This window comes from Malaclemys terrapin, chromosome 1 (assembly GCF_027887155.1).
Source record: "Malaclemys terrapin pileata isolate rMalTer1 chromosome 1, rMalTer1.hap1, whole genome shotgun sequence".
Classification (NCBI taxonomy): Eukaryota; Metazoa; Chordata; order Testudines; family Emydidae; genus Malaclemys; species Malaclemys terrapin.
In genome coordinates, this window is record NC_071505.1 from 304210835 (window position 1) to 304236426 (window position 25592).

At 42.5% G+C, this 25592-nt stretch overlaps 1 protein-coding gene and 1 long non-coding RNA gene across 3 annotated transcripts in view; one reads left to right on the forward strand and one right to left on the reverse strand.

Moving 5' to 3' along the window:
• Positions 1–5799, reverse strand: part of KL (klotho) — a 56040-nt gene extending 50241 nt beyond the window's left edge. For both annotated transcript variants that reach the window (XM_054015322.1, XM_054015321.1), the window contains exon 1: positions 5023–5799. In XM_054015322.1, the coding sequence (XP_053871297.1) occupies positions 5023–5784 (762 nt within the window). In that variant the 5' untranslated portion in view covers positions 5785–5799. The remainder of the gene's footprint in view (positions 1–5022) is intronic.
• The window catches only part of LOC128829878 (uncharacterized), a 67838-nt gene that overhangs the window by 4230 nt on the left and 38016 nt on the right, over positions 1–25592 (forward strand). The gene's annotated exons all lie outside the window — the stretch shown is intronic.

Genomic DNA, 25592 nt, shown 5'->3' on the forward strand with positions numbered 1-25592 from the left:
GATTGAACTCACAACCCTGGGTTTAGCAGGCCAACACTCAAACCACTGAGCTATCCCTCCCCCCTATATGTGTCAGCTTTCTACCATTCTGTTTTCTGGCTGTAAACTTGAGGGGGTGTCAACCTCTATGGATTCAACTTGTTCTATTCAACTTCTTTTGTTAATAAAAGCACATAATTGCACCCATTTCTTACCCAGTTTTGGAGTCTTAGACAAGTCAAAAACAAAGCGTTAGCTTAAGAAAAATATTCATTTTCCCCAGTACCCTAAAACTAAGAGCCAGATCTTCAGCTGGTGTAAATCAGCATAGCTGCATTGACTTCAGTAGAACTATCCAGTGGTTTGTTTCCTACATACTCTGGGAGAACAAAAATAATCTAAAGTATACTCACCTACATTATACATCTTCCTTATTATTTATTAGTTAGATAAAATGTGCCTTATTTTATCAATTCAGAATTTGAAATGAGGCTACTGCAAAGAGCTTTATAACTAGTGAGTGGACATTTATAGAACATGTGATGCTTTCAAGTGGTACCCGGGGTTGTGAGGCACCTTGCTAATACCTTCCCTTAGCATGAGGAAGCCTTATCTGTGCCTTCTGCTGGTCAGCTCCCCAACTCTATGTGCAAAGGCAACACAAGCATGCCCCTCTAGGCCTAGGCAGGCCTCACTGCCTACACGTTAGCAATAGGTACACTGCAACCCCCAAGCCTTCTGAGCATATCCCTGGAGGGCCCAGCCCCTGATCCACTGGACGGACACTCACAGAATTCCCAAGATCCACTGTTCCCAAAGGAGCAGTACACCCCTGCTTACCAGATTCACCTCAGGATCACTGCTCCACTCAACTCACAGCACTTAGATTTGTTAATAGTGAAATTAAGTATAAGTTTATTTAACAAAGCACAGAGACTGAAGTAATAACAAGTAGTATTGGAAACAAATGGTTACATATAAAATAAAACCGTAACATGCATTCTAGAACCTAAACTTAATTAACTAGATACTTTCATGTCTTGTAGAGTAATGTTCACCCAAAGTCTTTTCAGTGTTTTACAGACAGTCTGGCTGGGACCCTCCTTTCATACAACAAACACGCTGTTAGCTTGTCTCCTCAGTGAAGGATCCTGTGTTTTTTGTGCCTTCCCTGACATACCAGACTAATCCTTTTATCTTTGTCATAAACAGGATACCCCCCTGCTATTTTATTTCTTCCTGTAGATTTTCTCTCTTGTAGATTTTGCAGGGGTTTTTTGACTGACTTTTAGCTTAGTGTGCAAATAAGCCTCCACTGTGAGACATACAATGCACAATACACACGTGGCCAGACAGAGACATAAGCATCTGTTTCCTCCTGCCTGAAAGGAACATGTCCAAGGTATGTCACTGCCCGGTGACCTGCCTTAACTCCCAGACATTAAGAACATACTTTTTTAGTATAACTACATAATTTCTGAAATATTATCCATACATACATTTCACAATGATAAAGATGACCAGTGGGTTACGGACTCTCAGTAGAGACCTCACATGTCAACCTTTGGTTATGCAGCTATTTGACTCAGGGAATCCCTGTAGAAATCTTTGCAACCCCTATGCCCTCTGGCACTTAGCACTGAGAAGTCCCTGGGTCATGCATGCTTATATTTCTCTCCAAAATTAGCACTGTGCACATGCAGTAATTGGGCATGCAGTTTTACTAGCAAGCACTTCAACATTTTCAACAGGTGGTGCTATTGGACAAATCCTACAAAGGTGACTTCTATAGGAGATGAAGTTGCCTCAGCACTTCACAGGAAGCTCACAGCATTTTGCAGGATTGGGCTCTAAATCATGAGAGCTACTGTGAACCTAAAAGAGCACAAGAAGTGGTAGGTTGGCCGGGGTTATGACCATAAGCATTCAAGTGACTATGCAACATGTATTTTAGAAGTTCTCTATTTATAACGTTTCACTCCACAATTCCTATATGTCGAAGTATGGCACTATATACTGGATTTTCAACATTATAAAAAAAAAATTTTAAACTATCACCTTTGCCCTAAAGTTCACAAATTTAAAAATGTTAACCACAAAGCAGAACAAACAGTGACTATGTAAATTAAAAAGTTCAAGAAATGAAAAGGTAATACATATCACAGTGTAAAACGAACACCTAACCAGCCAAATTCAGACCCAGGTAAATGCATGAAATTCCACTAACTTGTTTACATCAACCCTGAATTTGACTCACATTCTAATTCTTATCTGATTTAATTATTCAGATAATAAACAGAAACAGTTCAATATCCACATTAGTATCTGTGGGATTTAAAGGATTTGAGGGACATGAATTAATCCTTTATGGTAATCAACATTCTGTAAAATGCATCAGTAAAAAGACTTGCACGAGCTTCTTTTTGCTCATAAAGGTCTTCATTTTAATAAAAGCAAAAAAGACGCTAGAAACTCTGTACATATTGTAAATTAGGGGATACATGTGAAAGGACATGTATATTAGAGAGATGGGGTGTTAATCTGTTGATAGCCGAACAGTTGAGAACAAAGGAGTTTTTCTGAAGTTATTCAGCAAGCTTGATTTCACTGGGACAAGTAACGAAGGAGAGGTGTAGTGGAGAGACTCAGAAGGTCAGTTGGTGGAGACAGATCAGATGATGAGGTGGGATCAGAGAAACTGAGACTGGTTGGAGAGAGAGACTGGGAACAAGGAAGAGAGCTGTGAATGGCTGGGCAAGAAGAATTGGACTGGGAGCAGGGTAACTGGAAATGGAAGCAGGAGGGGAGCCTGGCACTCGGACAGGAAGACCAAAAGGGGAGACTAGTGTGGGCTGGGCAAGGAGACTTGGATTGGGATGAGAAGCCTGAGGAGTGGAGACTGGGACTAGGACGAGGAGCTGGGTTGGGGGAAGAGACAAGACTGACACAGGGATAAATTGGACTGGATGGGGCAGAAGGGGTCAAATTTCAAGGTAACAGACAAAAGAATCTGTGTCACTAGCAGTGATTAATTTATGCTGAGGCTTGCCAGGGCTGAGATACGGCACCTCTAAATTTGGCACTTCATAGCCTCAGCAACTCTGGGCTTGCCGTATCAGTTATGAAAGTAAAAAAAAAACTGCTTGAGCCCTGACACAAATTACATTACAAATGGGAATGAAACCCAAGATTCCTGAATCTCACCACTGCTCTGCTGTCAGCAAATATCCATGAAAACTGCTGAAGAAGTGCATGTCTCATCCTCATCTAGTACTGTTCCACAATGAGAATGACAGCCTATCAATGTTACTCAGTTAATCAGTTACTCTGTTAGCTCAAGTGGCAGTGGTCTGTGTGTGGATCTAAAAACTCCCTGCTTGATGATCCATGTGGGTGTCAATGTGATGCCACACGATGGAGTTTGGGGAGCAGGAGGAGTGTTTCAGTTTGCTTTAAAAAAATCTAGAATTTTACACACACACAAACTGTGTTAAAAGAACACTATTAAGGTTACAAAATAAACCACTCAAACGTTTTGAAATGCCTGTGCAACTTTAATTCAGTCCCCTTATGCATAAACATTATGATACCGTTTTAAAAGATCACATACTATAATTTTCTACAGGACTTTTGCCTTATTCAGTGCACTGAATGGGATGGTGCTACCACACACCTTCCAACTATTGCAACAGGGGGGTGGTTTATTCACAACCCTAAGCGACATAAATTATGCTTGTATAGGCTGTAGTGTAGACATCGCGCTAGCTACTATAACACGGGGACGTGGAGTTCCTTCGGTGATGGAAAAACCACTTCTGTCGTTGTAGTCTGTGGCTATGTCCTCATTACGGGGGGGGGAGTTTGATTTAAGATATGCAAATTCAGCTACGCGAATAACGTAGCTGAATTCGACGTATAGGAGCCAACTTACCCCACTGTGAGGACGGCGGCTTCCCCGTCGACGGCGCTTACTCCTACCTCCGCTGGTGGAGTACAAGCATCGATTCGGGGATCGAATGTCGTGTCCCAACGAGACGCGATAATTTGATCCCCAAGAGATTGATTTCTACCCGCCGATTCAGGCAGGTAGTGTAGACGTAGCCTGTGTCTACCCTACGGTACCATAGCTTTGCTGCTGTAGCACCTGTAGTGTAAACAGGTGCTACACATTTCCTAAACATTATTTTTGTGGAGAAGACACTACATCATTCCATCACGCAGACGTATAGCACTGAAACTTTTTTTTATATTGCAGATGGCATAGTCAGAATTTGCAGATTTAATATAGTGGCAATTTTAGCAGGGATACCAAATGTATTTTATCTTCTCTGGTGGATGGCAATGAATTCACAAAGTCTGCGCACCACACAAAAGTTCACAGGTGGATAGACATTAGGGAGATGGATATTATCTGCAAGCAATCTACAAACATGTAGAACTCCACTTCATCTCCTTTGCCTGCCTCTGAATCCCATTTATCTGCTCTAGAAAATATCCTCTGTCTCAGTAAATCCCAGTGTGACATATTTTCAGATTCCCCCAACTGTTCTTAGAGTAGGCGTACATCGTTTGCAATGCTCTTCCTAGGAACCTCCTTCCTTCCACGTTTCTTAGATCGGCAACTCCTGCCAGGCATTTTCTAACTTGGCCAAGTCCCGTATCACTGCCAGTGGAAATCTGAACTAACAAATCTGACTTTGTAAATCCCAGCTCCTCAGCTGCTTCCTCGGTGTGTGAACGAGAAAGCCCTTTTCCTCTCTTGCCCTTTCCTCCACTAGCCACCCCCATCTCCTCTCCCCTGTCCAGCCACCTCTCCTTCCCAGCTGGGGGAGGGATTTTCTCTCCTCTCCAACTCAGAGACGGGCTGGGAGAGGAGACTGAGGCGCTTTCGCCTTCTCCCTCCATTCCTACTTGTGGGGCAAACACTCCTTGGCCGGCCTGCCTGCCATCCAGCTCGGCTGGGAGTGGGCATCGCCCCCCATCCATCCATCCCTAGGCGTTTCCTCCCCTCCATCCCCTGCCCGCGGGGCGCCCAGCCCTTACCTGGAGGAGGTTGTGCGCCGCCCTGTAGCCCAGCGGCGGGCCGCCCTTGACGCCCGGGGGCAGCCTGCCGGTGGCGTAGCCGTGCCAGGCCACCACGTAGGGGTTGTCGATGGTGAGCCAGTAGCGGACCTGGCCGCCGAAGTGCTTGAAGCAGAGCCCGGCGTAGCCCCGGAACAGCTCGGCCAGGGTCGGGCTGGCCCAGCCCCCGTAGGCGTCCTGCAGGCGCTGCGGCAGGTCCCAGTGGTAGAGGGTCACCACGGGCTCCACGCCCAGCTGCCGCAGGCGGGCCAGCAGGCGGCCGTAGTGCGCCAGGCCGGCGGGGCTGGGGGGCGCGGTGCCGTTGGGCAGCAGGCGCGCCCAGGAGAGCGAGAAGCGGTAGTGGGAGACGCCCAGGCGCCGCAGCCCCTCCGTGTCGCGGAAGAGGTTGTTGTAGCTGTCGCTGGCCACGTCCCCGCCGGCGGGCGCCGAGGGCAGCGGCTGGGGCTGGCGGGCGCCGGCCGGCGCCGCCCGGTGCGCGAAGGTGTCCCACACCGAGGCGCCTTTGCCGCCCTGGCGCCAGCCCCCCTCGGCCTGGTACGCGGCGCTGCCCGCCCCCCACAGGAAGCCCGCGGGGAAGGTGTCGTAGAGGAAGAGCTCGTCCTCCGGGTAGGGCAGGCGGGCGAAGCGAGCCCAGGTGCCCGCGCCTTGCCCGGGCTCCCCGCGCAGCCGGCGGCCGCTCAGCAGGCAGAGCAGCAGCAGGTGGAGCGGGGCCGCAGGTGTCATGCTGCCGGGAGGGCGGAGAGGGGACGCGTGTGAGCGCCTGGCTCCCGCCCCGCAGCCCCCTTTATCCCCTCCCCGCCCCCCGGGTGGGCACGGCCATTAATCATTACCTAGGTGCTCAGCGCCCTTCGGCAGCCTCGCCCGGGGAGGGGGCGAGCTGGATCCTCGGGGCGTCCTCCAGGGGCGCGCCGGCCTTAGCCGTGACTGGGGGTGGAGTCCTAGGGGTGCACGGCCCGCGCTGCCAGGAGAGGGAAGGGGACGGGGAGCAGCTGCCCCGTAGGCTCCAACTCTTGTCCCCTGAGAAGCAGCGCGTCGGTTTGTCTCTTTCCCTCCCTTGCACCTGGCGCAAAGACACACGAGCGCTCCAGAGACAAACGCTGCGGGACCCATTGCAAAGGGCGGCAGGCGCTGAAGGGAGGCGGGTATTGAAATGGGGCACTGGGATGCCTGGGTACCTAAAACGCCCGCGGTGCCCAACTTTAAGCACACGCCTTTGAACAGGAGCCCTTTGCTGCTGCCGCCTTGCTCCGCTTCCTTCTCTGGAAGGAGCCATTTCAAACCACTTTGGGATGTTTTCTTTGAACCGATTAAATCAATGATTGATGGAGCACAAAGACAGGTGAGAAATAACCTGAGGCTCCTAAGAAGCAGTCCGCCATACTGTATGGGGGTAGGATTCTCTCAGCACCCCCGTGCAGCAGCCCAAATCTGGCTGGGGAGACACTTATTACCAGCCCCAGGCTTGGGCTGTGACGGTGACCACGCTTTTAAGTGCAAAGCGCTGGTGCGGAATGGATTTATTGGACAGAAGTGACGAGTAAGCGTTTCACCAACTGTACCAAAGTCAACATAAAACAGTCTTCAAGAAACATCTTAACAGGCGTCTAAATGTCAACTCTTCCAGAGCTCTTGAGACAAATTTATGATTAAATTGCCTTTCACGGTCATTTCTCCACCTGTGCGCATGGCTAATTAGGAAAGAAAGGGGGAAAGTACAAAACCGTCCTGTAATCTTAGCTCCAACAGTGGAAAAACTGGCTGTGAGGACTCGGAGGAACTAATGTCTACACTGGAAACTTCAAAGCGCTCGTGTAGTCGGGCGCGAGTGCTGGGAGAGAGCTCTCCCAGTGCTCCTGGTAATCCACTTCCATGAGGGGATTAGTTCCGAGCCGGTCTACACTAGCGCTTTCAAGCGCTCAGTAGACTAGGGTCTGGTCTATACTACCCGCCTGAATCGGCGGGTAGAAATCGACCTCTCGGGGATCGATTTATCGCGTCCCGTCGGGACGCGACAATCGATCCCCGAATCGGCGCTCTAACTCCACCAGCGGAGGTGGTAGTAAGCGCCGCCGACAAAAAGCGGCAGAAGTCGATTTTGCCGCCGTCCTCACAACGGAGTAAGTCGGCTGCAATACGTCGAATTCAGCTACGCTATTCACGTAGCTGAATTTGCGTATCTTAAATCGACTCCCCGCTGTAGTGTAGATGTACCCTAGGTTTATGCTGCTAACTGGAAGGCTGTACTTGTGGTCGCAACGAGGCAAAGTTAGAATCGCACCGACAATCACAAACAACAGAAATTGAACTGATTTATAACGCCCTGCAGTCACAACCCCCTTGCAGTACAGTTACATACAGCACTTTGTCTAGTAGTTTTAAATGTCAGAGGCACGGGGGCTCCAACCACCTCCTATAGAAAATTACTCTAAAAATAAATGTAGCCCATGTTTTTTCTATCCAGAATCTATTTCATGATACAATATCAAGAGTCACCGCAGCTGCGATCATTCCATTTATGCAATAAAAAAATAATTGACCAAGAACTCTATACTCTCTCACCCACGCATATACTAGTTTCTGGGTAGCCACACACAGGCAATATCCTATTTTCCTTTCTGGAGGGGAAGGGTATGGTATATGATTGTTTGCTGCATGAAATTAGAAATGCCTCACAGATCTTCACAGGGCAAAATCCATCAAGCAGGGTATTTAAGTTTAATGATTTTAGTCACTCCCTTTAATTGCTTGTGTGAATGTGATATGTGGACTGTTTCTAAAGGTCAGGTTTCAAATGGCTACTCTTCTTATCTCATTTAAACCAAAAAAATCCGACTAGAGCAGTCAAATAAAAAAAGTTGAAAAGGCCAGTATTTAAAATTCAAATATTTGAACTCTAACAGTTGGGGCATCTAAAAGCAATATGCATCTGCTAGAGAGGCTGATAACTACAGATAGATGTTCCCAGGAGATAAAGTTATTATTTAACCAAAGAATGAAAGTATTATGATAATTTAACTATTTTTAGAAAAATAATTGACTGCAGAGGGGAAAAGGCAGGTAATTGCTTATAATTCATTGTATCTCAAGCAGCAATTGCTGGTGAAGCTGGAGGTTTTACCTATTTTTTAGGTTGGTTCTAACCTTTCACAAGCACGACAGACCATTTTACTTGGCCTTTGATAGTGTTCCATCTTTTTCCCTTTTGGCACTGATTAGACTTGAAAGGGTTTGGCTGCTTTGTTTTTTAAATATAGGAACCCAAATTTGCCATACTGGATCATACCACTTTAAATTAATCAGAATTAATGGAGATTCTTCTGTCAGATGGCTAGAGCTTTAAGTTCGTGGCTGTACAGGGGCAGACTGTACCCATTAATGCTGTGTGCAGGAAATTTATGAAATGGAAGCAAATAAGAGTGAAGGTAGGGGTTGATACTATGATGGTGGTTAATCAGCTGCAAGGAGTGTATTTCCAGGCTGATAACCAGACAGTAGCAATACAATCTGATCAGCTGGATACATTCTATTCCAGTCCAATTAAATAACAATTTGTTTCAAACAGGGCAATACAAAACAATTCTGAGTTTGTGCTGAAGCACCTAAAAGGTTAAATCAGTTGCCCCAGCAAGGAGTCTGGTGGCACCTTAAAGACTAACAGATTTATTTGGGCATAAGCTTTCGTGGGTATAAACCTCACTTCTTCGGATGCATAGAGTGAAAGTTCCAGATGCAGGCATTATATACTGACACCTGGAGAGCAGGGAGTTACTTCGCAAGTGGAGAACCAGTGTTGTCAGGGCCAATTCAATCAGGGTGGATGTAGTCCACTCCCAATAATAGATGAGGAGGTGTCAATTCCAGGAGAGGAAAAGCTGCTTCTGTAATGAGCCAGCCACTCCCAGTCCCTATTCAAGCCCAGATTCGTTTTACCCAAGAAAGCATATGCCCAAATAAATCTGATAGTCTTTAAGGTGCCACCGGACTCCTTGTTGTTTTTGTAGATACAGACTAACATGGCTACCCCCTGATACTTGCCCCAGCAGTAAATTAGGACGGAAACCAATGAAACATTTCAGTGCAAAGAGCGGTTTAATTTTTCTGGTACTGTACAGTGAAAATACCTTGTTTGTTGGGTGGTCTGTGAGTTTTGCATTGCTTTTAAACATGCTCTTTTATGTAACATGCCATGTTGCTGTTCTCTGTTTTTTTTTCCTACGAGTTTACTGGTTAAGGAAGAGGAACATATGATAACTATTATTAATCTTAAAAGTAGTGACCAGAGGCTCCAGTCATACTTGGGCCCTTTGTGCTGGGTGCTGTACAAACACATGGTAAGAAACAGTTCCTATTCTGAAGAACTTGCACCTCAGAACTGCCATGGACTTCACTGTGTAATGAGTGTAGAATGAAGGTCATTCTGTTACTGATCTGAGTTCTTAAATCGATCTAGTTTACCCCATACCATGATATCTGAGCACCTCACAATGTTTTTAATTTATTTATCCTCACATCATCACTGTGTTACCACTTAAACAGTTTTACATTTCTTAAATAGAAGATTTGTAAGTCATCTTTATAACTAAACTGTGCTCCGTGGTAAAAGTAAATCAAAATAGGAAAGGGAACTCACGTGTTTTGGTGGTTGTCTCTGGTCATGACACCAGACCATCTTGAGGTATGGGATGCAGCAAGAAGAGGAGAATGCGGAGAAGAAAAGAAATGTATCCGTAAATTCCTTTGCCCAAACAAGCCCAAAGCCATCTAGGTAAAGGTGTGGGCAGTGTGTGGAGCTGTGCAATAGTGCATCTCTGAAACTCCCCACTCCCTTTCCAATAAATCCCATTGTATAAATTTAACCAGGAAGGAGACTCTGAACTGATGTAGAAACAAATACAAATGGGGGAGGGGAGGTGTTTCCCTTGGAGAATTTTTAAATATCTGATGCAACATTTATGAAGATGTTTCACAAGAGCACTTTTATGAAAAAGGAAACACATCTGATATAGTTGCCAATGACAACTATATATTCTGTTAAAAAAACACCAGGGAGTTTGCACCATTAACATCAAGGCTCCTGTCAGTCATACATACTTAAAAATTAAAACCATGACCGGTGTTAGTAGAAATGAAGAACAAAGACAACAAAAAAAAAAAACAGGGAAGGTTATCCTGCTACTCTGTGCATACAATACTGGGCTCATTCCCATCCACAACTAGATCTCTTAACCCCCTTCCTCCTTCTCGGTCATGTCCCCTAAAAACTAAGTTAACGGTTACATATTTCATTGTAATATTTTGACACAAGACTTTCTATATTACAGTGTCTTTTTAAAAAGCTTACATTGTCTCCCAGATTTTCTCTTTTCTTTTCCTTCCTTTCATTCATTCCACCCCCCCACTTACTCCTATGTCTGCCTCTCTCTTTTCATTAATCTTTAGTTTTCTCTGTGATTAACTATTATTTCCCCCATACTTTTTCTAGTGCCCTAGTTCTCTTCCTCCACCTCTTTTATCTTAATGTCCTTCATTTCCCCCTCCCCACCATCATCTCAATTCACTCTCTCTCTCTTCATCTCATCCCCTTCCCATGACTCACAACCAGGGTATGAGAATGGAATATTCTGAGTGAACATAGTTCTCTCAATCACCCTCCCATTCTTAGCTTCCCATCTTCTCCTCTCTCCCCCCGTTCCTATCTTCTGTCAGGCCACATCCTAATTCCATCTTCAAGTCTCTTGCTCCAATCTCTTACATTTTCCCCCAGTCACTCCTCCTTGATTCCATCTCCACAAAGGATGAAAGAACTGACAGGTCTGTTTTATTGCCTCTAGGATCTAGCTAGGTCTCTCTTTTCTTCCAGAGAAGAAGGTAAGGTAGTATCAAGATGTGTCCCCTTCCTGTGCTCTGTCCCAGAATGGGTGAGGAAGTCAATGGAGGAACAGATCTTCCCTTAGAGAACAGAAGATTGGTAGAGAACTTCTCCTGACTTGGACATCTTGTCTTCTCCTGTCAGGTTCAGCTACTATTCCATCTATTGGCAGGAAGGCTGAGGACCTCAGAAGCTCTCCACCAGGCTCTAGTGCCTCCTGATACTACTAGTTCATATTCCTTCAGAGTCCTCACTTGACCAAAGAGGATGGGAAATTCTGTGGGACAGTCCCAGTAAGAGGAAGAATGAAATGAGCTCTCAGTCTGCTTTTAATAGAGCAGAGAAAACTATACTCTGCCATTCTCCCCTTTAATTTCAGGTTGTGTGCAAACCAGCATTTTGAAACCAGTTAGGTTTGGTCCTCAAATGATACTACAAAAGCTTGATTGTGTGCCACTGACTCAGTTTAGAAGTGACAACACACTAAAAGTACCTAAGGTGACCTTTCATATAAGAACACATCCTTAGTTCAGGTATACCTGAAACACTTCAATTCACTGTTGACAGTCATAATCTTTCAAAACTGCTGGCCAGATGCTATGTCTACTATGATGAGTATGATCCACAAGGGTTTAAATGAATAGATAATGTTGTCTTACTTTAGTTACTATTAAAATGAATGCAATGTAGAGATTTCAGTATAATTTATATCTGTAAAATTCTGTCCAGACAAACCGTCTACAGATCACTTTCTGCAGGGAGATTGATGAGAACTGCTCTTGCTGAAGTTACACAGCAGGACAAGTAACTGCTAACAAAATTCATATTTATAGTGAGCAGCTGTGAAGTCTAGAAATCAGCAGTGAAGTCTAGAAATCTTTGGTATCCATATGCCTGTGAGCAAACCAGTGTATTTGGTCTGCCTCTGCCATAGGTGGGAGAGAAGACCCAAATCTTGGTTGAAGGAAGTGATGACAAGTCTTTGGTAGAGGCATATTTGGTACACCCTTAGTCTCATAACACAGGCAGAGGATTAGGTGTTTTGCAATCCTGGGCAGGTTCAACTGTGGTGCTAAAATCAGCAGGGAGAGGGATTTGAGCAACAGTTTTATTTCCTTGTCAACACATATTCGCCAACACTGGACAAAGATGCTGTCTAAATCCTGCAGCATGGTAGAAGAGGACACTTCCACAAAAATAAATAAACCTTTCATTCAAAATGAGATAAAATAGAAGGATGCATGTACTAGATTTAAGATACTCAGTTTAATATTTGACAAGACAAACTTTCTAAAATTTTTCCAAGATTTCCAGACTTACAGTAAACACATCTACCATTGGGCTAAACCACCTAAATCTAACACCTAATAGGTATCAAACTTTGATTTATAATGCTCTTTTATATATGCCCAAAATATAATCTGTGCACAAACAGTTTTAGTGTAGATATTGCTCATCTGAGCCTAAATGAAAAAAATAAAAGTTATATTTCTCTTGGAGGACAAAGACTTTCACATAGATACAATACACCCACAGAGAGAAAGATGGACCATGATGAAAAGCAGACCTTATGAAACTCGCATTATAGGATACAAGATCAAGATGTCTATTGAATGTAAGAAGTTTATTGCATTCACTCAGTGTAGAGAAACTCATACATTTGATGAACATAGGGAAAGGATTCAACCAGGAGCGCTGCCAGCTTTTCTGCTGCCCTAGGCGGCGGAAGGTCCCGCCCCAAAATGCCGCCCCCCTCAGAGGCAGCGGAAGGTCCCGCTACCGAAATACCGCCGCGATTGCCGCCCCCCAAATTGTAGTGCCCTAGGCGACCGCCTAGGTCACCTAATGGGTTGCGCTGGCCCTGGATTCATCATTGCCACACTTACTGTCGCGGTAACGAAGAATCAAGATTTTTCTAGAAGATTTTTCTCTCTTTTATGTACCAAGAAATACAAGAGATTTTTTTTATTGACTTAACTAAGCATCTATAGAACATGCCCTTAAAATGAATTTTCACATGTGCAATTCCTGGCCATACAAAATGATTGGTTGATATTACTCTTTTCAGTATTAACTTTGTGGCCTGGTAACAGATACCCAGCAAAGTTAATTTTGTCTTTTATGATTAACTTGGCCAGATCATCAACTGGTGTAAATCAGCATAGGTACATTGACATCAACAGAGGTACACCCATTTACCCTATCTGAGGAACTTGGCCATGTGTCTTTTTAAATCCTGAATGAAATATAAGTTTGAAGGAGAATTGAAAACAGAAATAATAAAAAGCTGATCAACTTATTAAACATTTTTACATGTTTAGCATACCCTTCTACTTTCTATGCCCATCAGCATAGTACCTGTGCATCTAACACATTTTCCAGAATTTGAGATTATCATGCTTTTCCGTTGCCCCAAATATTCTTTCTTTAAAGTAAACTAAAAGTAGCCTTGATGTCTGAAGGTCCTCCAAACAAGAAAAAGCCACAGAAGAGTACATAACTGGAGGTTCTTCGAGATGTGTGGCTCCTATTTGTAGTCCACTGTGGGTACGCATAGATGAATAGACTGACCATAATTCCAAAATACTGATGTGCATCCAGGTCTCTTGGGTATCCAAGTGCCCTGTGGCAAGTGCCTGCCCATGTGGGCTCCCCAGCCAGAGTGGGAGACATCCGTAATGATTGTCCTTTCTGGTAAGGGGAAAAGGAAGGGAATGCCCACACATACTTGATGGGGATCTTTCCACCCCACAGTAGAGATGATGTTACCTTGGTGGGAACTGTTACTATGATATTCAAGAACTGTTTGTTGGTGAGTACACTGTTGGAAGCCATGCCTGCTAGCAATGAAGGTGGAGTCTGGCAAATTGTGTAACATAAGTGCATGAGGTCATATATCGCAGGAAAGAAAACAAGTTCTGAGTGGTTTTCTAGGGTTGTACATGAACTGATCTATTATTGTCCATTGCTTGGAATCTTTCCATCATTAGAAAAACTCTTGCTGTGACTGAATTTAGGGTTGCTCTGATGAAGTTGGAGTGAGACTTTTCAAAGCTTACGATGATCCTTAGGGAAGAGAGGAGATGAAGCACTAATGAAATTGACTTATAGGCTTCTTGATGTGTCTTGACAATGAGAAGCTACTCATCGAATTGATAAAAGCTGGTGAAGCTGTCATATCTGATATGGGCTGCTATGACCAGGAAAACATAGGAAAAGACCATATAATCTCTATGGATAGAAACTCCATGCTTGAATAATGAATATAGCTGTAGGAATATACTACTGACCACCTGACCAGGAGGATAACAGTGATTGTAAAATGCTCAGGGAGATTAGAGAGGCTATAAAAACAGAAAACCCAATAATAATGGGGGATTTCCACTATCGCCATATTGACTAGGAACATGTCACCTCAGAACAGGATGCAGAGAGAAAAATTCTGGACACCATTAATGACTGCTTTTTGGAGGAGCTAGTCCTGAAACAACAAGGGGCGGGGAGCAGTTCTTGATTTAGTCCTAACTGACATACAGGATCTGGTCCAAGAAGTGAATATAGCTGAACAGCTCAGTAATAGCAAACATACTGTAATTAAATTTAAAATCCTTGGGGGGGGGGAGGGGAGATACCACAGAAGCATTTATTTTCAAAAGGGGGAACTACACAAAAATGAGGAGGCTTGTTAAACAGAAATTAAAAGGAAAAGTCACAAATATGAAATGCCTGCAAACTGCATGGAAACTTTTTAAAAACAACATAATAGAGGTTAAAATGATATGTATACTTACACACACACACACACACACACTAAGAGGACCAAAAAATGCCACCATGGCTGAACAACAAAGTAAAAGAGGTGGTTAGAGACAAAAAGACATCCTTTAAAAATTGGAATTCAAACCATACTGAGCAAAACAGAAAGGAACAAACTCTGGTAAGTCAAGTGTAGAACTATAATTAGGCAGGCCAAAACAGAATTTGAAGATCAACTAGCAAAAGGCACAAAACCAAAAACAAGTACAGTAGAAAAAAGAAGGCTGCCAAACACTCTGTGGGGGTCACTGGATGATCAAGTTGGCAAAGGAGCGCTCAAGGAAAATAAGGCTGTTGCAGAGAAACTAAATTAATTTTTTCCATCAGTCTTCAGTGCAGAGCACGGGATGGAGATTCCCACACCTGAGCCATTATTTTTAAGTGACAAAACAGAGGAAATGTTCCAGATTGGGATATCAGTAAAGGATTTTTTGGAACAGATTGATAAATTAAACAGTAATAGGTCACCAGGACCAGATGGTACTCACCCAAGAATTCTGAAGGAACTCAAATATGAAACTTTAGAACTACTAATTGTGGTATGTTACCTATCCTTTAGATTAGCCTCTGTACCAGATGACTGAAAGATAGCTAATGTGACACCCATTTTTTAAAAAAAGGCTCCAGAGGTGATTTTAGCAATTCCAGGCTGGTAAACCTAATTTCAGTAGCAGGCAAATTGGTAGAAACTATCATAAAGAACAGAATTATCAGACACATAGATGAACGCTATATGTTGGGGAAGAGACAACACGGCTTCTTGTAAAGGGAAATTATGCCTCCACAATATATTAGAATTCTGTGAAGGGTGTCAACAACCATGTGGACAAGGGAGATCCAGTTGATATAGTGTACTTGGACTTTTAGAAAACCTTTGACAAAGTCCCTCACCAAAGGTTCTTAAGCAAAGTAAGCTGTCATAGGATAAGAAGAAAGGTCTTTTCATGGTTAAAAGACAGGAAACAAAGGGTAAGAATAAACAATCTTTTTTCACAGTGGACAAAGATAAATACCAGGGTCCCTCAAGGACCAGTGCTGTTCAACATATTCATAAATGATCTGGAAAAGGGGTAAACTGTGACATGTCAAAGTTTTCAGATGATACAAAATTATACAGGATCGTTAAGTCCAAAGCAGACTGTGAAGAGTTACAAAGGGCTCTCACAAAACTGGGTGACTGGACAAGAAAACAGCAGATGAAATTTAATGTTGATAAGTGCAAAGTAATACACATTGGGAAATATAATCCCAACTATACATACAAAATGAAGGGATCCAAATTAGCTGTTACCACTCAAGAAAGAGATTGTGGAGTCATCATGGATAGTTCTCTGAAAACATCTGCTTTATGTGCAGTGAGAGTAAAAAAAATTAACAAAATGTTAGTAACCATTAAAAAAGGGATAGATAATAAGACAGAAAATATCATAATGCCACCACATAAATCCATGATGTGCCCACATCTGGAATACTGCGTGCAGTTCTGGTGGCCACATTTCAAAAAAGATATATTAGAATTGGAAAGGTACAGAGATGGGCAACAAAAATGATTAGAGCAATGGAACAGCTTCCAGATGAGGAGAGATTAAAAAGACTGGCACTGTTCAGCTTGGAAAAGAGATGACTGACAGAGGATATGACAGCAGTGTATAAAATCATAAATGGTGTGAAGTAAGTTTTATTTACCTCTTCACATAACACACAAACCAGGGGTCACCCGAAGAAATTAACAGGCAGCAGTTTAAAATGTACATAAGGAAGTACTTCTTCACACAACGCACAGTCAACCTGTGGAACTCATTGCCAGGATGCTGTAAAGGCCAAAAATATAACTGGGTTCAAAAAAGAATTAGTTAAGTTCATGGAGGATAGGTTCATCAATGACTATTTGCTAAGGTGGTCAGGGACACATCCCCATGCTGTGGGAGTCCCTAAACCTCTGACTGCTGGAAGCTGGGACTGGAGGGGAAGGGTGAGGATAGGTCACTAGATAAACTGCCCTTTTCTGTTCATTCCCTCTGAAGCATATGGCAGCGACCACTGTTGGAAGACAGGCTACTGGGCTAGATGGACCATTGGTCTGACCCAGTATGGCCGTTCTTTAGTTTCTATGTCCACTTCTTCCAAACCAACCAACATTAATTCTATCCCCCACTTCCACTCCCACTATTACCCCACTTCTTGCTGAGGTCACTTTCTCCCTTGGATTTTATCATCATATCTTGCTGCCTTTTCGCTTCCCTGATGAATAGTTGATAACAACCCCTGTTGGATCAGTACAATCCCAGGTTTACAACACCCATCTCATGGAACTAGAGTCCTGGTCAATGCCTCATTACTGTGACATCTGGTAGGGTCCTTACTGTATTCCTTTACCTTCTCCCAGCACTGGAGGGAAGGGCAAGTCTTCGAGCAGCCACCACATTTATGGGCTGATCTACACACAATGTACATGACTAGATTAGTTTAGAAATGGATATTATTAAATTGGTATAACCCCCTGGTGTGGATGCATGTATACTGGTATAAAGGTGCTTATATCAGTAGAACTTATTTCTGTATATTTAGGGGAATAAGGTCTACTGATGATAGAACTTATATATCAGTATAACTGTCCAAAGTAAGGGGTTGCATTCGTTTAACTATAGCCATTTCTAAACCAATACAATTAAATTGTTAAAAAAATTGTGTTTAGATGAGCCCTGTATTCAGCACAGGAGGAATGGGCAATGGAGAGATCATAGCAGCTTTTGAAGCCTTGTAAATCACACTTTGCTCATCATGAGATTCCAGATGAGTTAATAACAGATAATGGCTCACAATTCACACATGGCTCATTTTGGCGATTCTTATTGATATATCAGTTCAAGCATACCACATCAGGCCTTTACTATGCACAATCACTTGGGTTAGGAGACAAGTCAGAACAAACAGCAAAGAACAGAAGAGAACAAACCAACCCACGGAGGATACTAGCTCTGTTTCTTCAGGACATTTAGGATGCTACTGATTTTACACATGTATGGATAGATGTAACGCAAGCCCATCTAGTCATTGACAGTGATGGAGCAGCAAACAGACTTCAGGTGGCAGATCCACCTCAGTGGCTGAAAAGGGCAATGCTGATAGCACTGTTTTGAGAACAAAAAGTAGCCATGTGATCAGAAATTATTACAGTTCAGACAGCAGTTACTGATTGATTGTATAGGTTTGTAAGCTGGTATTATACTATACTTGCATTTTATATATTTTATGTTTTAAAAGAAAAGTTGTAATTAGCCAGTGACCCTGTGTTGAGTTAGGGGCATGGTCCTTTGTAACCCAGTTACAGGACAAATGAAGGATTCAAAACATTCCATTGTGACCTTCCTGATTGTGAAGTTCCTGACTAGCAGGAAATCTTCATCTACAATTCCCCCAACATCCCCGATAAACACATGCACACATGTCCAAATTCTGCAATCATGTAATAAGGAGTAACTCTGAATTCAGTGGAGTTATTCCATGTTTACAGTGGTTACTATGAACTGAGAAGTTGGCCTCTCACCTTGCCAAATCACCTGTTCTCAGCCCCCAATACACACACACACACACACACACACACACACACACACACACACACACACACACACAGCTAGTATGACATAAGAATGTGAAGCAAGTGGAGGTGGGAAAGTTGTACATGACGTCTTGGGTCTTGTAGCTGGTAGGCAGTGGGGAAAGACATTTGAATGATCTCAGAGAGGCCCAGGTTTGCTATAAACAGACCTGAGAGTGATAATGAAGAAGAAAAAATCATGCTCCAGAAACCATAATCTTGATCAAGTCTTCTGCTTTTAAAAGCTTCAGGCCTTAACAGATGACCTATTCAACTTAGATTTACTTTGCTTGGATTGAAAGCTCCTTGGGGCAGATCTTTTCATTGTGTGTGTGAACAGTGCCTAGTACAGTAGAGCTTCAATCCCTAGCTTTTGTCCATAAGGGATCTATAGGTTAATGCAATACAAATAATATATAATAATTATAGCTCCTCCCCTGAGATGTGGCATAAGTCTCCTCCCTTTTCGCTACCAGGTGCTTAGAATAGTCAATGTTTGCAGCGGCTTGTAGGTCCTCAAGTCTATCATGGTGACCACTCATTGGGCCGATATAGGGGGTGCTTTCCTTTGAGACATCGCTGATAATACTATTACTGGAAAGTAGTGTAAAGCCCAGTGCCCTGGGGCCAATAAAATAAACAAAAACTTCAGCAAAGGAATGACACACCAATAATAATAGTATAACAAAGTGAGAAACTTTTCGGGAACAGGAAAATAGGATTTGAGGATGGAAGAGGTTAAGGCTATTTAATAATTAACCAACATTTATAAATAAGCTAATTCTCCAACTCCGCACATTCAAACTTTTCCCCTGGGTGGGGCTGGGTCCTCTCCTGACTTCAACCAACTCATTGGTTTCCTTGGTCTGGAATCCTTCTGGGAGCTCATCTGGTCAGAACTGTCTCTGGATCCTAGCCGCTGCAGTGCTGGAGCTGCCTGACACCTCCAAGGAGAGTCTTAGAGTGGTACAAACTCCCTTCAGGGAAGTAGTAATTTAGCAGAGCCTTGCTGAGCCACGTTGTCTCTCTTAGGGTATGTCTATGTTGTAATTAAACACACATGGCTGGCCTGTGCCAGCTGGCTCAGGCTACGGGGCTGTTTAATTGCGGTGTAGATGTTCAGGTTCAGGCTGGAGCCCAGGCTCTAGGACCCTGCGAGATGGGAGGATTCCCACATCTACACTGCAATTAAACATCCCCTTAGGTTGAACGTCCTGAGCCCAAGTCAGCTGCTACAGGTCAGCAGCGGGTTTTTAATTGCGGTGTAGACATAACTCTTCGATTCTAAACTCTTTATCAGTCTGCCCCTTCCCCAATTAACTTGCTGGGGGATGTGCAGCCCTATTTTGTCCCTGGTCCAATGGACTGCTCAGCTAGATCACCCTATTCAGATACCTCCCTATTTGCGCCCAGCATGGGGTTCCAGTTTCATCTGTCCCCTGCTGCCTCCAACCATGCTGGGGATAGGGTAACGGGACTTTGGTAGCCATCGTAGTACTAGCGCTCCCTTAGATGGCCTCTAAGCATGCCAACTGGATGTTGTTCCTTGCATGTGAGTTAGTTGGAGGAGCAGCAGAGCATGCATCTTTCACTGGTTTGTGGATAGCAAGCAGAGATAGGCGCCTTCTTGCAACCCAGAATTGGGTGCCTATCTCTGTGAGAGGGGCAGGGCTTAGCACAGACCCCTCTTTGTCAGCCTCTCCCATTGGCTAGCTTAGGCATTCTCCCGGCCTAGTGTGTTGCGTTTTGTGGATCACATTCCAAGGTGCCTGTCTCTCCCCATTCATTGTAGAGGGAGCCTAAGCATCTGACTCAGGCTTTGTGGATTGTTTCTGTGATTTCCTCAGTTGCCTGAAAGTTAGGCATTGTAACACTCAGTGTCACAACACCTCAGTCTGTTTGTGGATCCATGCTTCACCACTACCCTTCCAACAGCACATCTTATTTCCTCTTTCATGCTTCACCAGCACGTGGCAGGTGGAGGAGACAAGGCTCTGCCCCCTCCTGACCCCCATGTTTACAGGGGAGTATCTGGAGAGCAAGGGGTGTACTCTGCACCCCAGAAAACCTGGACCCAAAATCCAGGTAGGTCTCGCTCAGTTGATCCAGGGGAGTGGGGAGTCTTACTACCCTGTTCAACCAAGTACGTCATAATCTAGGCTTTTTTGTAATTTACCAAATATCAATAAAGAACACAAAAGGAACAATTATGTGTTACCTAATCACCATTCTGTTGTATTAAAGGCATTCATTTTTTCTGCCTATGGCCATGACATTTGTCTTATCCTTTCAAAATGTCAAGTGAATTTACAAGTGCCTTTCAATAAGACATTTGTAGTCATTTTCTTTTTCTAAAATAATTTTTTTAAGGAAAAATAATGTCTCCCACATCCATTATAATAAGTCCTTTTGCAAGACACATTCTGCCCAACACATTTCCTTACAACAAAAGAGTACATGACGTGACATATTGCAGTTTCTACTCAGCCGAACAGCATTACAGTCCTATTCTTTTCCATAGTTTAAGCCACTGCAAGGAATATTTTACACAGACTTTTTTTTTCCCGTTGCTTACATGTACAAAAGAGTAACTAACCAGAAACTAAAATTATATTTGTGCTTTTTCTAAGAGTTTTTCATTATCTTTTTCTGTTTTAGCCCCCTGACCTTATGGATCAAAGCATGAAATAAACAAGGCTGTGTTCACTGACAGAAAAGAAGCGTGTTTGCAGAGAACTTTGACTCAATTCAAACTAATGCATTTGCCAGCAGTTTTGTAAACTTCAGCCATCTGCTGTTTAGCTTTGGAAACCATGATTCCCTTTTACATGGAGTAAAAGGTGCTAAATTTAGATGCTATTTAAGAACAAGACAAGCTATCAGGGTGAAAACCTTGAGAAACAGCAGAAGCAATATGTGAAGACAGCTCTGAAAAAATTTAAGGTGTGCATCACAACATCACAACACATAGTGGGTGTAGATTCTCCTCTTACTTACACTGGTGTAAAATCGGGAGTAATTTCATCAAAATTGACATAGGTGTAAAATTGATGTGGAATTAGAATGAGGCCCATTGTTTCTAAGGATATCTGCCTGAAGGATTAAATTCTCAGTTACACTGGCATCAATCTAGAATAACATTACTAACTTCTGTGGATTTGCACTGGTGTAACTAAGGCTGCATTTGGCATAAAAAGTTGTTTATGTCCTCTGAGATAATGGCAAACATCCAGACTGATAGATATATTAAATGTTTTGGTCACCTGAAAAAAACTGTTTGGCTAAATGCAATAGTTTGTTCTATTTCTTTTCACAAATCATTCCTATTTCCTGCATGTTTAAAAATTTAAAAAAAAAATAGATTTCAGATAATTCTCTCATTCAAGTGCCTTATCAACTACAATGAAATTTATCTGTTTCCAATTATCAAAATGTATTGCAGAACACATCATCCTTGAGAACAGAATCTCATAACTTTAAAAATAAAAATATAAAACTTACAGCAACAACAAAAAACACAAATGAGAAAAGCATTTTGTTTCCTTTTGGTGGATATTCTATGCAGAGGATACAGTGGCTATATTCAGCAAACAAACCCTCACACCTTATGAGACTTGTGCCTGACATCAGGTTTGGCACAGGTTTCAGTGTTTATTTGAACTCTATGACTTTTTAACCAAATTCAGATATGTCTTTTTTCAACTCTCTATGCAGTTTTGTTTGTTTGTTTTGTTTACTAAGTACGTCAGGGGAACAGATAACTTGGGGTGGGGACTAGCATTAAAAATAATAACATAATAGCTGTTGAAAAGCACTTTAATGAGTAGTTTTGCACTATAACTCAAGTTGTCCACTTTTAATAAAGTGAAATAAACTTCTGTTCCAAACTCAGTGCTTGTTTATTAATTAAATCCCTAAATTTTGAGGGGATGCTAAAGCGCTCATTATCTATATCCATGTACATATAAAACAAATCGGTCAGTTAGGTTATCATGCCAATATAACTCCAGAGTAACTCCATTAATTTCAGCAGAGTTTTAAAAACCTAAGAATGGCCATAATGGGCAAGATCGATGGTCCCTTTAGCCCAGTAGCCTGCCTTCCAACATTGGTCAATGCCAGATGTTTCAGAGGAAATGAATAGCACAGGACAATCTTTGAACTCCCCATCCCATGTCCTCCAGTCCCAACTTCTGGCAGTCAGAGATTAGGCATAGAGCATGGGGCTGCATCACTGACTATCTTGGCTAAATAGCCATTGATGGACTTATCCTCCATGAACTTATCAAATTCTTTTTTGACCCCAGTTATACTTTTGGCCTTCACAACATCCCCTTGCAATGAATGCCATAGGTTGACTGCGTGTTGTATGCAGAAGTACTTCCTTATGTTAGTTTTAAACTTACCACTTATTAATTTCATTAGGTGACCTGTAGTTCTTGTGTTGCGTGAAGGGGTAAATAACACTTCCTCATTCACTTCCTCTTTTCCAAGATGAATATTTCCAGATGTTTTAATCTCTTCTCACATGGAAGATGTTTCATTCCCCTAATCGTTTTTGTTGCCTTTCTCTGTATTTTTTTCCAATTCTAATATATCTTTTTTGAGAAGTGGTAACCAGAACTGCATGCACAGTTAATCAGATTGTACGTTAATAAGATTGTAAGCTCCTTGGGACCATCTTTTTTGTTCTGTGTTTGTACCGTGTGTGGCACACTATTGTCCTTGGTCATGAGTGGGGCTTGTAGGTCCTATGGTAACACAAATAGAAAATAAAAATACAAAAAGGTATTGTAACAGTAAATGTTTTAAATATTACATTCAATAATTACATATTTTATTACATATTTTCAAATTTGAAATTGGTTAACTAAAGATTTAGCTGATGTGAAAGTGATAGATGCAGCAATACATGTTAAAGAAACATGTTTGTTGTGATTACTAATGCTATCCTCTGCCCCTCCTTCAGAGGCTGTCCACACTAGGATCAAAGGTATATTTTTAAAGAGTGTTAGCTAACATGTTTTAACAACCTAGTTTAGACAGGGGATATTGTGTTTTAACACATTAGCCATTCAAGGTGAACCCTAGTGCAGAACTTAGAGTTTACCTTTACCAGCCAGCACCTGTTAAAATCCAAAGACAGAAGATAGTGGAGCCATCAACCACCCTGGAGTATAAACACTTCAAGGACAAATGGACCTTTCCTGGAAATCTTCACAAACAATATGACAATGTTCGAAGCATACGTCTGGAGCACAGTTAGGGCCTGATCTTGAAAGAGTCAATAAATGTTGAGGGCCCTTGGCATCTTGCAGTCTCTAAAATAGACCAATCACTTTTACTAGTCCAAAACTAATTTTATTTGACACAGCTGTCAAGTTTTAGGGTTCAACCTAGACCAGTGAGAAGTTGTGTCACCTCTTGTCTTGTAACCTCAGGTGCCTTAAATGATCTGCTGCTGTGGCTCATAGCCCGGATACCAGCAGCCAAGCATGCTGCAGTTCCCTGAATTTCTGTGTGCTGTACAGCCCTGGTTCAGAACTCCGACCCCAGCAGCCTGCCTACGACACAACAGACCCACGCTGGTTACCATCAGCCTTGGTTATTATGTGCAGGATGACCCCAACATACCCTCCATCCCAAATTTACCCAAAATTGTCTGCCCTGAAATGTCCAGCCCTCTCCTGGAACGTTCAGAGGAGTAATATAGTCTGTTTTCTTAAAGAGACAAAAGCCCCCAGAAGCTTGTTGCTTTAACTGGAGTTAACAATGACTTCAATTTAAGCACAGCACTGCGTTGGTTTAGATTAAAAGTAAAACAAAAGGTTTTAACAAAAGAGAGAGGTTTTAAGTGAGTGCAAGTACAAGGCTAAAGTCAAGACAAAATGGGTTACAAGCAAATAGAAGTGAAATACACTTTCCAGTTGCTAAGACTTAACTCAACAAGCTACAGCCTTGGTTCAAGTAGATTTCTTACCAATCTTTTTTTTTTTTTTTTTAACAGCCGTGGCTGACTTTCTATCAGTCAAGATGTTCTACAGAAGTACACAGTGCTGATTTCCCTTGTCTTCCTAGGTGAAAGATCTTTGCCTAAGCAAGATTTTCCAATTATATTCAGTTCCCAGAGACTTCAAACCCTTGGGTAAATGGCCCAGCTTTCTCAGCTTGCAAGAGCTCTGTCATTCAGGGATGGATTCTAAGCTAGTTTCTTCTCTCTCCTTATATCTTCCCAAACTCACTCTTTTTTGTCCTAGACTCAGGATGACCTCATGTTGTTCCTCCATTCCTATGGACTTCCCATCCCCCTGCTGATTTATAAATGTGGCTTCCATTGTTTTGGTCACACTTGGACTAATTTTGTTGGAGAAAGTAAAATAGCAACTTTCCCACACGTTTGCGGGGGAAAACCTGTTTCTCCCTGTGTTTGGTCACAAACTTTAAAGCATAATATCATTGAATATTCAAAATTTCACATATAGTGTTAATATTTATATTTTCAATTATATTAATCACCAGTGCGTCATTAGCTTTCATAAAAGACCTTACCTGATACACTTTTATAATACACTAATATTGTATACAATCAGTTGCATCAATTACTTACCATTTGAGGTTTAGACTCTCCATCTTTATAATTCAAAGGCTGTCTCTCCCACTCACTAAGTTGGTGGTTTTGTTTACCTTTTATGTAAATGTACTTTCATTGTCTGTGCCTGACAATCAGGCTGGTCAGACAAACAAATACACATTCCATTGTCTAGGGCAGACTGGACTTATAACTGCTGGCCAGACACATTTTAAGAATGTAATTCTAGCACATACCTGTAACTCTTTGTACATGTCCTGTTATACACATCACGCAAGAATAGTAATGGTTAGTGAGTTACTAGTTTTCTAATGATATATACCCAAAAGGTGGCATATAATATATCATGACAACAGTGTGTTAGGTGTAATGAGTATGTCAGGCCTGATCGGAATTGTTGACACAGATTAGTGAACCACCAATGGGCCATTGTGTCACAAAAGCTCAGGAAGTGCAACCATTTCCCTTAATGTTTTCATCACAATTCTTATTTCCTATCTGAGTGGAATAGTGGCACCATGTACTTTAATGTGTTCCATAATATACAGTATCAGTCCCTGCATACGTTGCTTCCTGCAGCTGACCTGCTATTGCAATAAATAGCACTGAAGAACTATTCATTTTAATGACACTTAATGTAAGAAATGTAGTGGAGCACT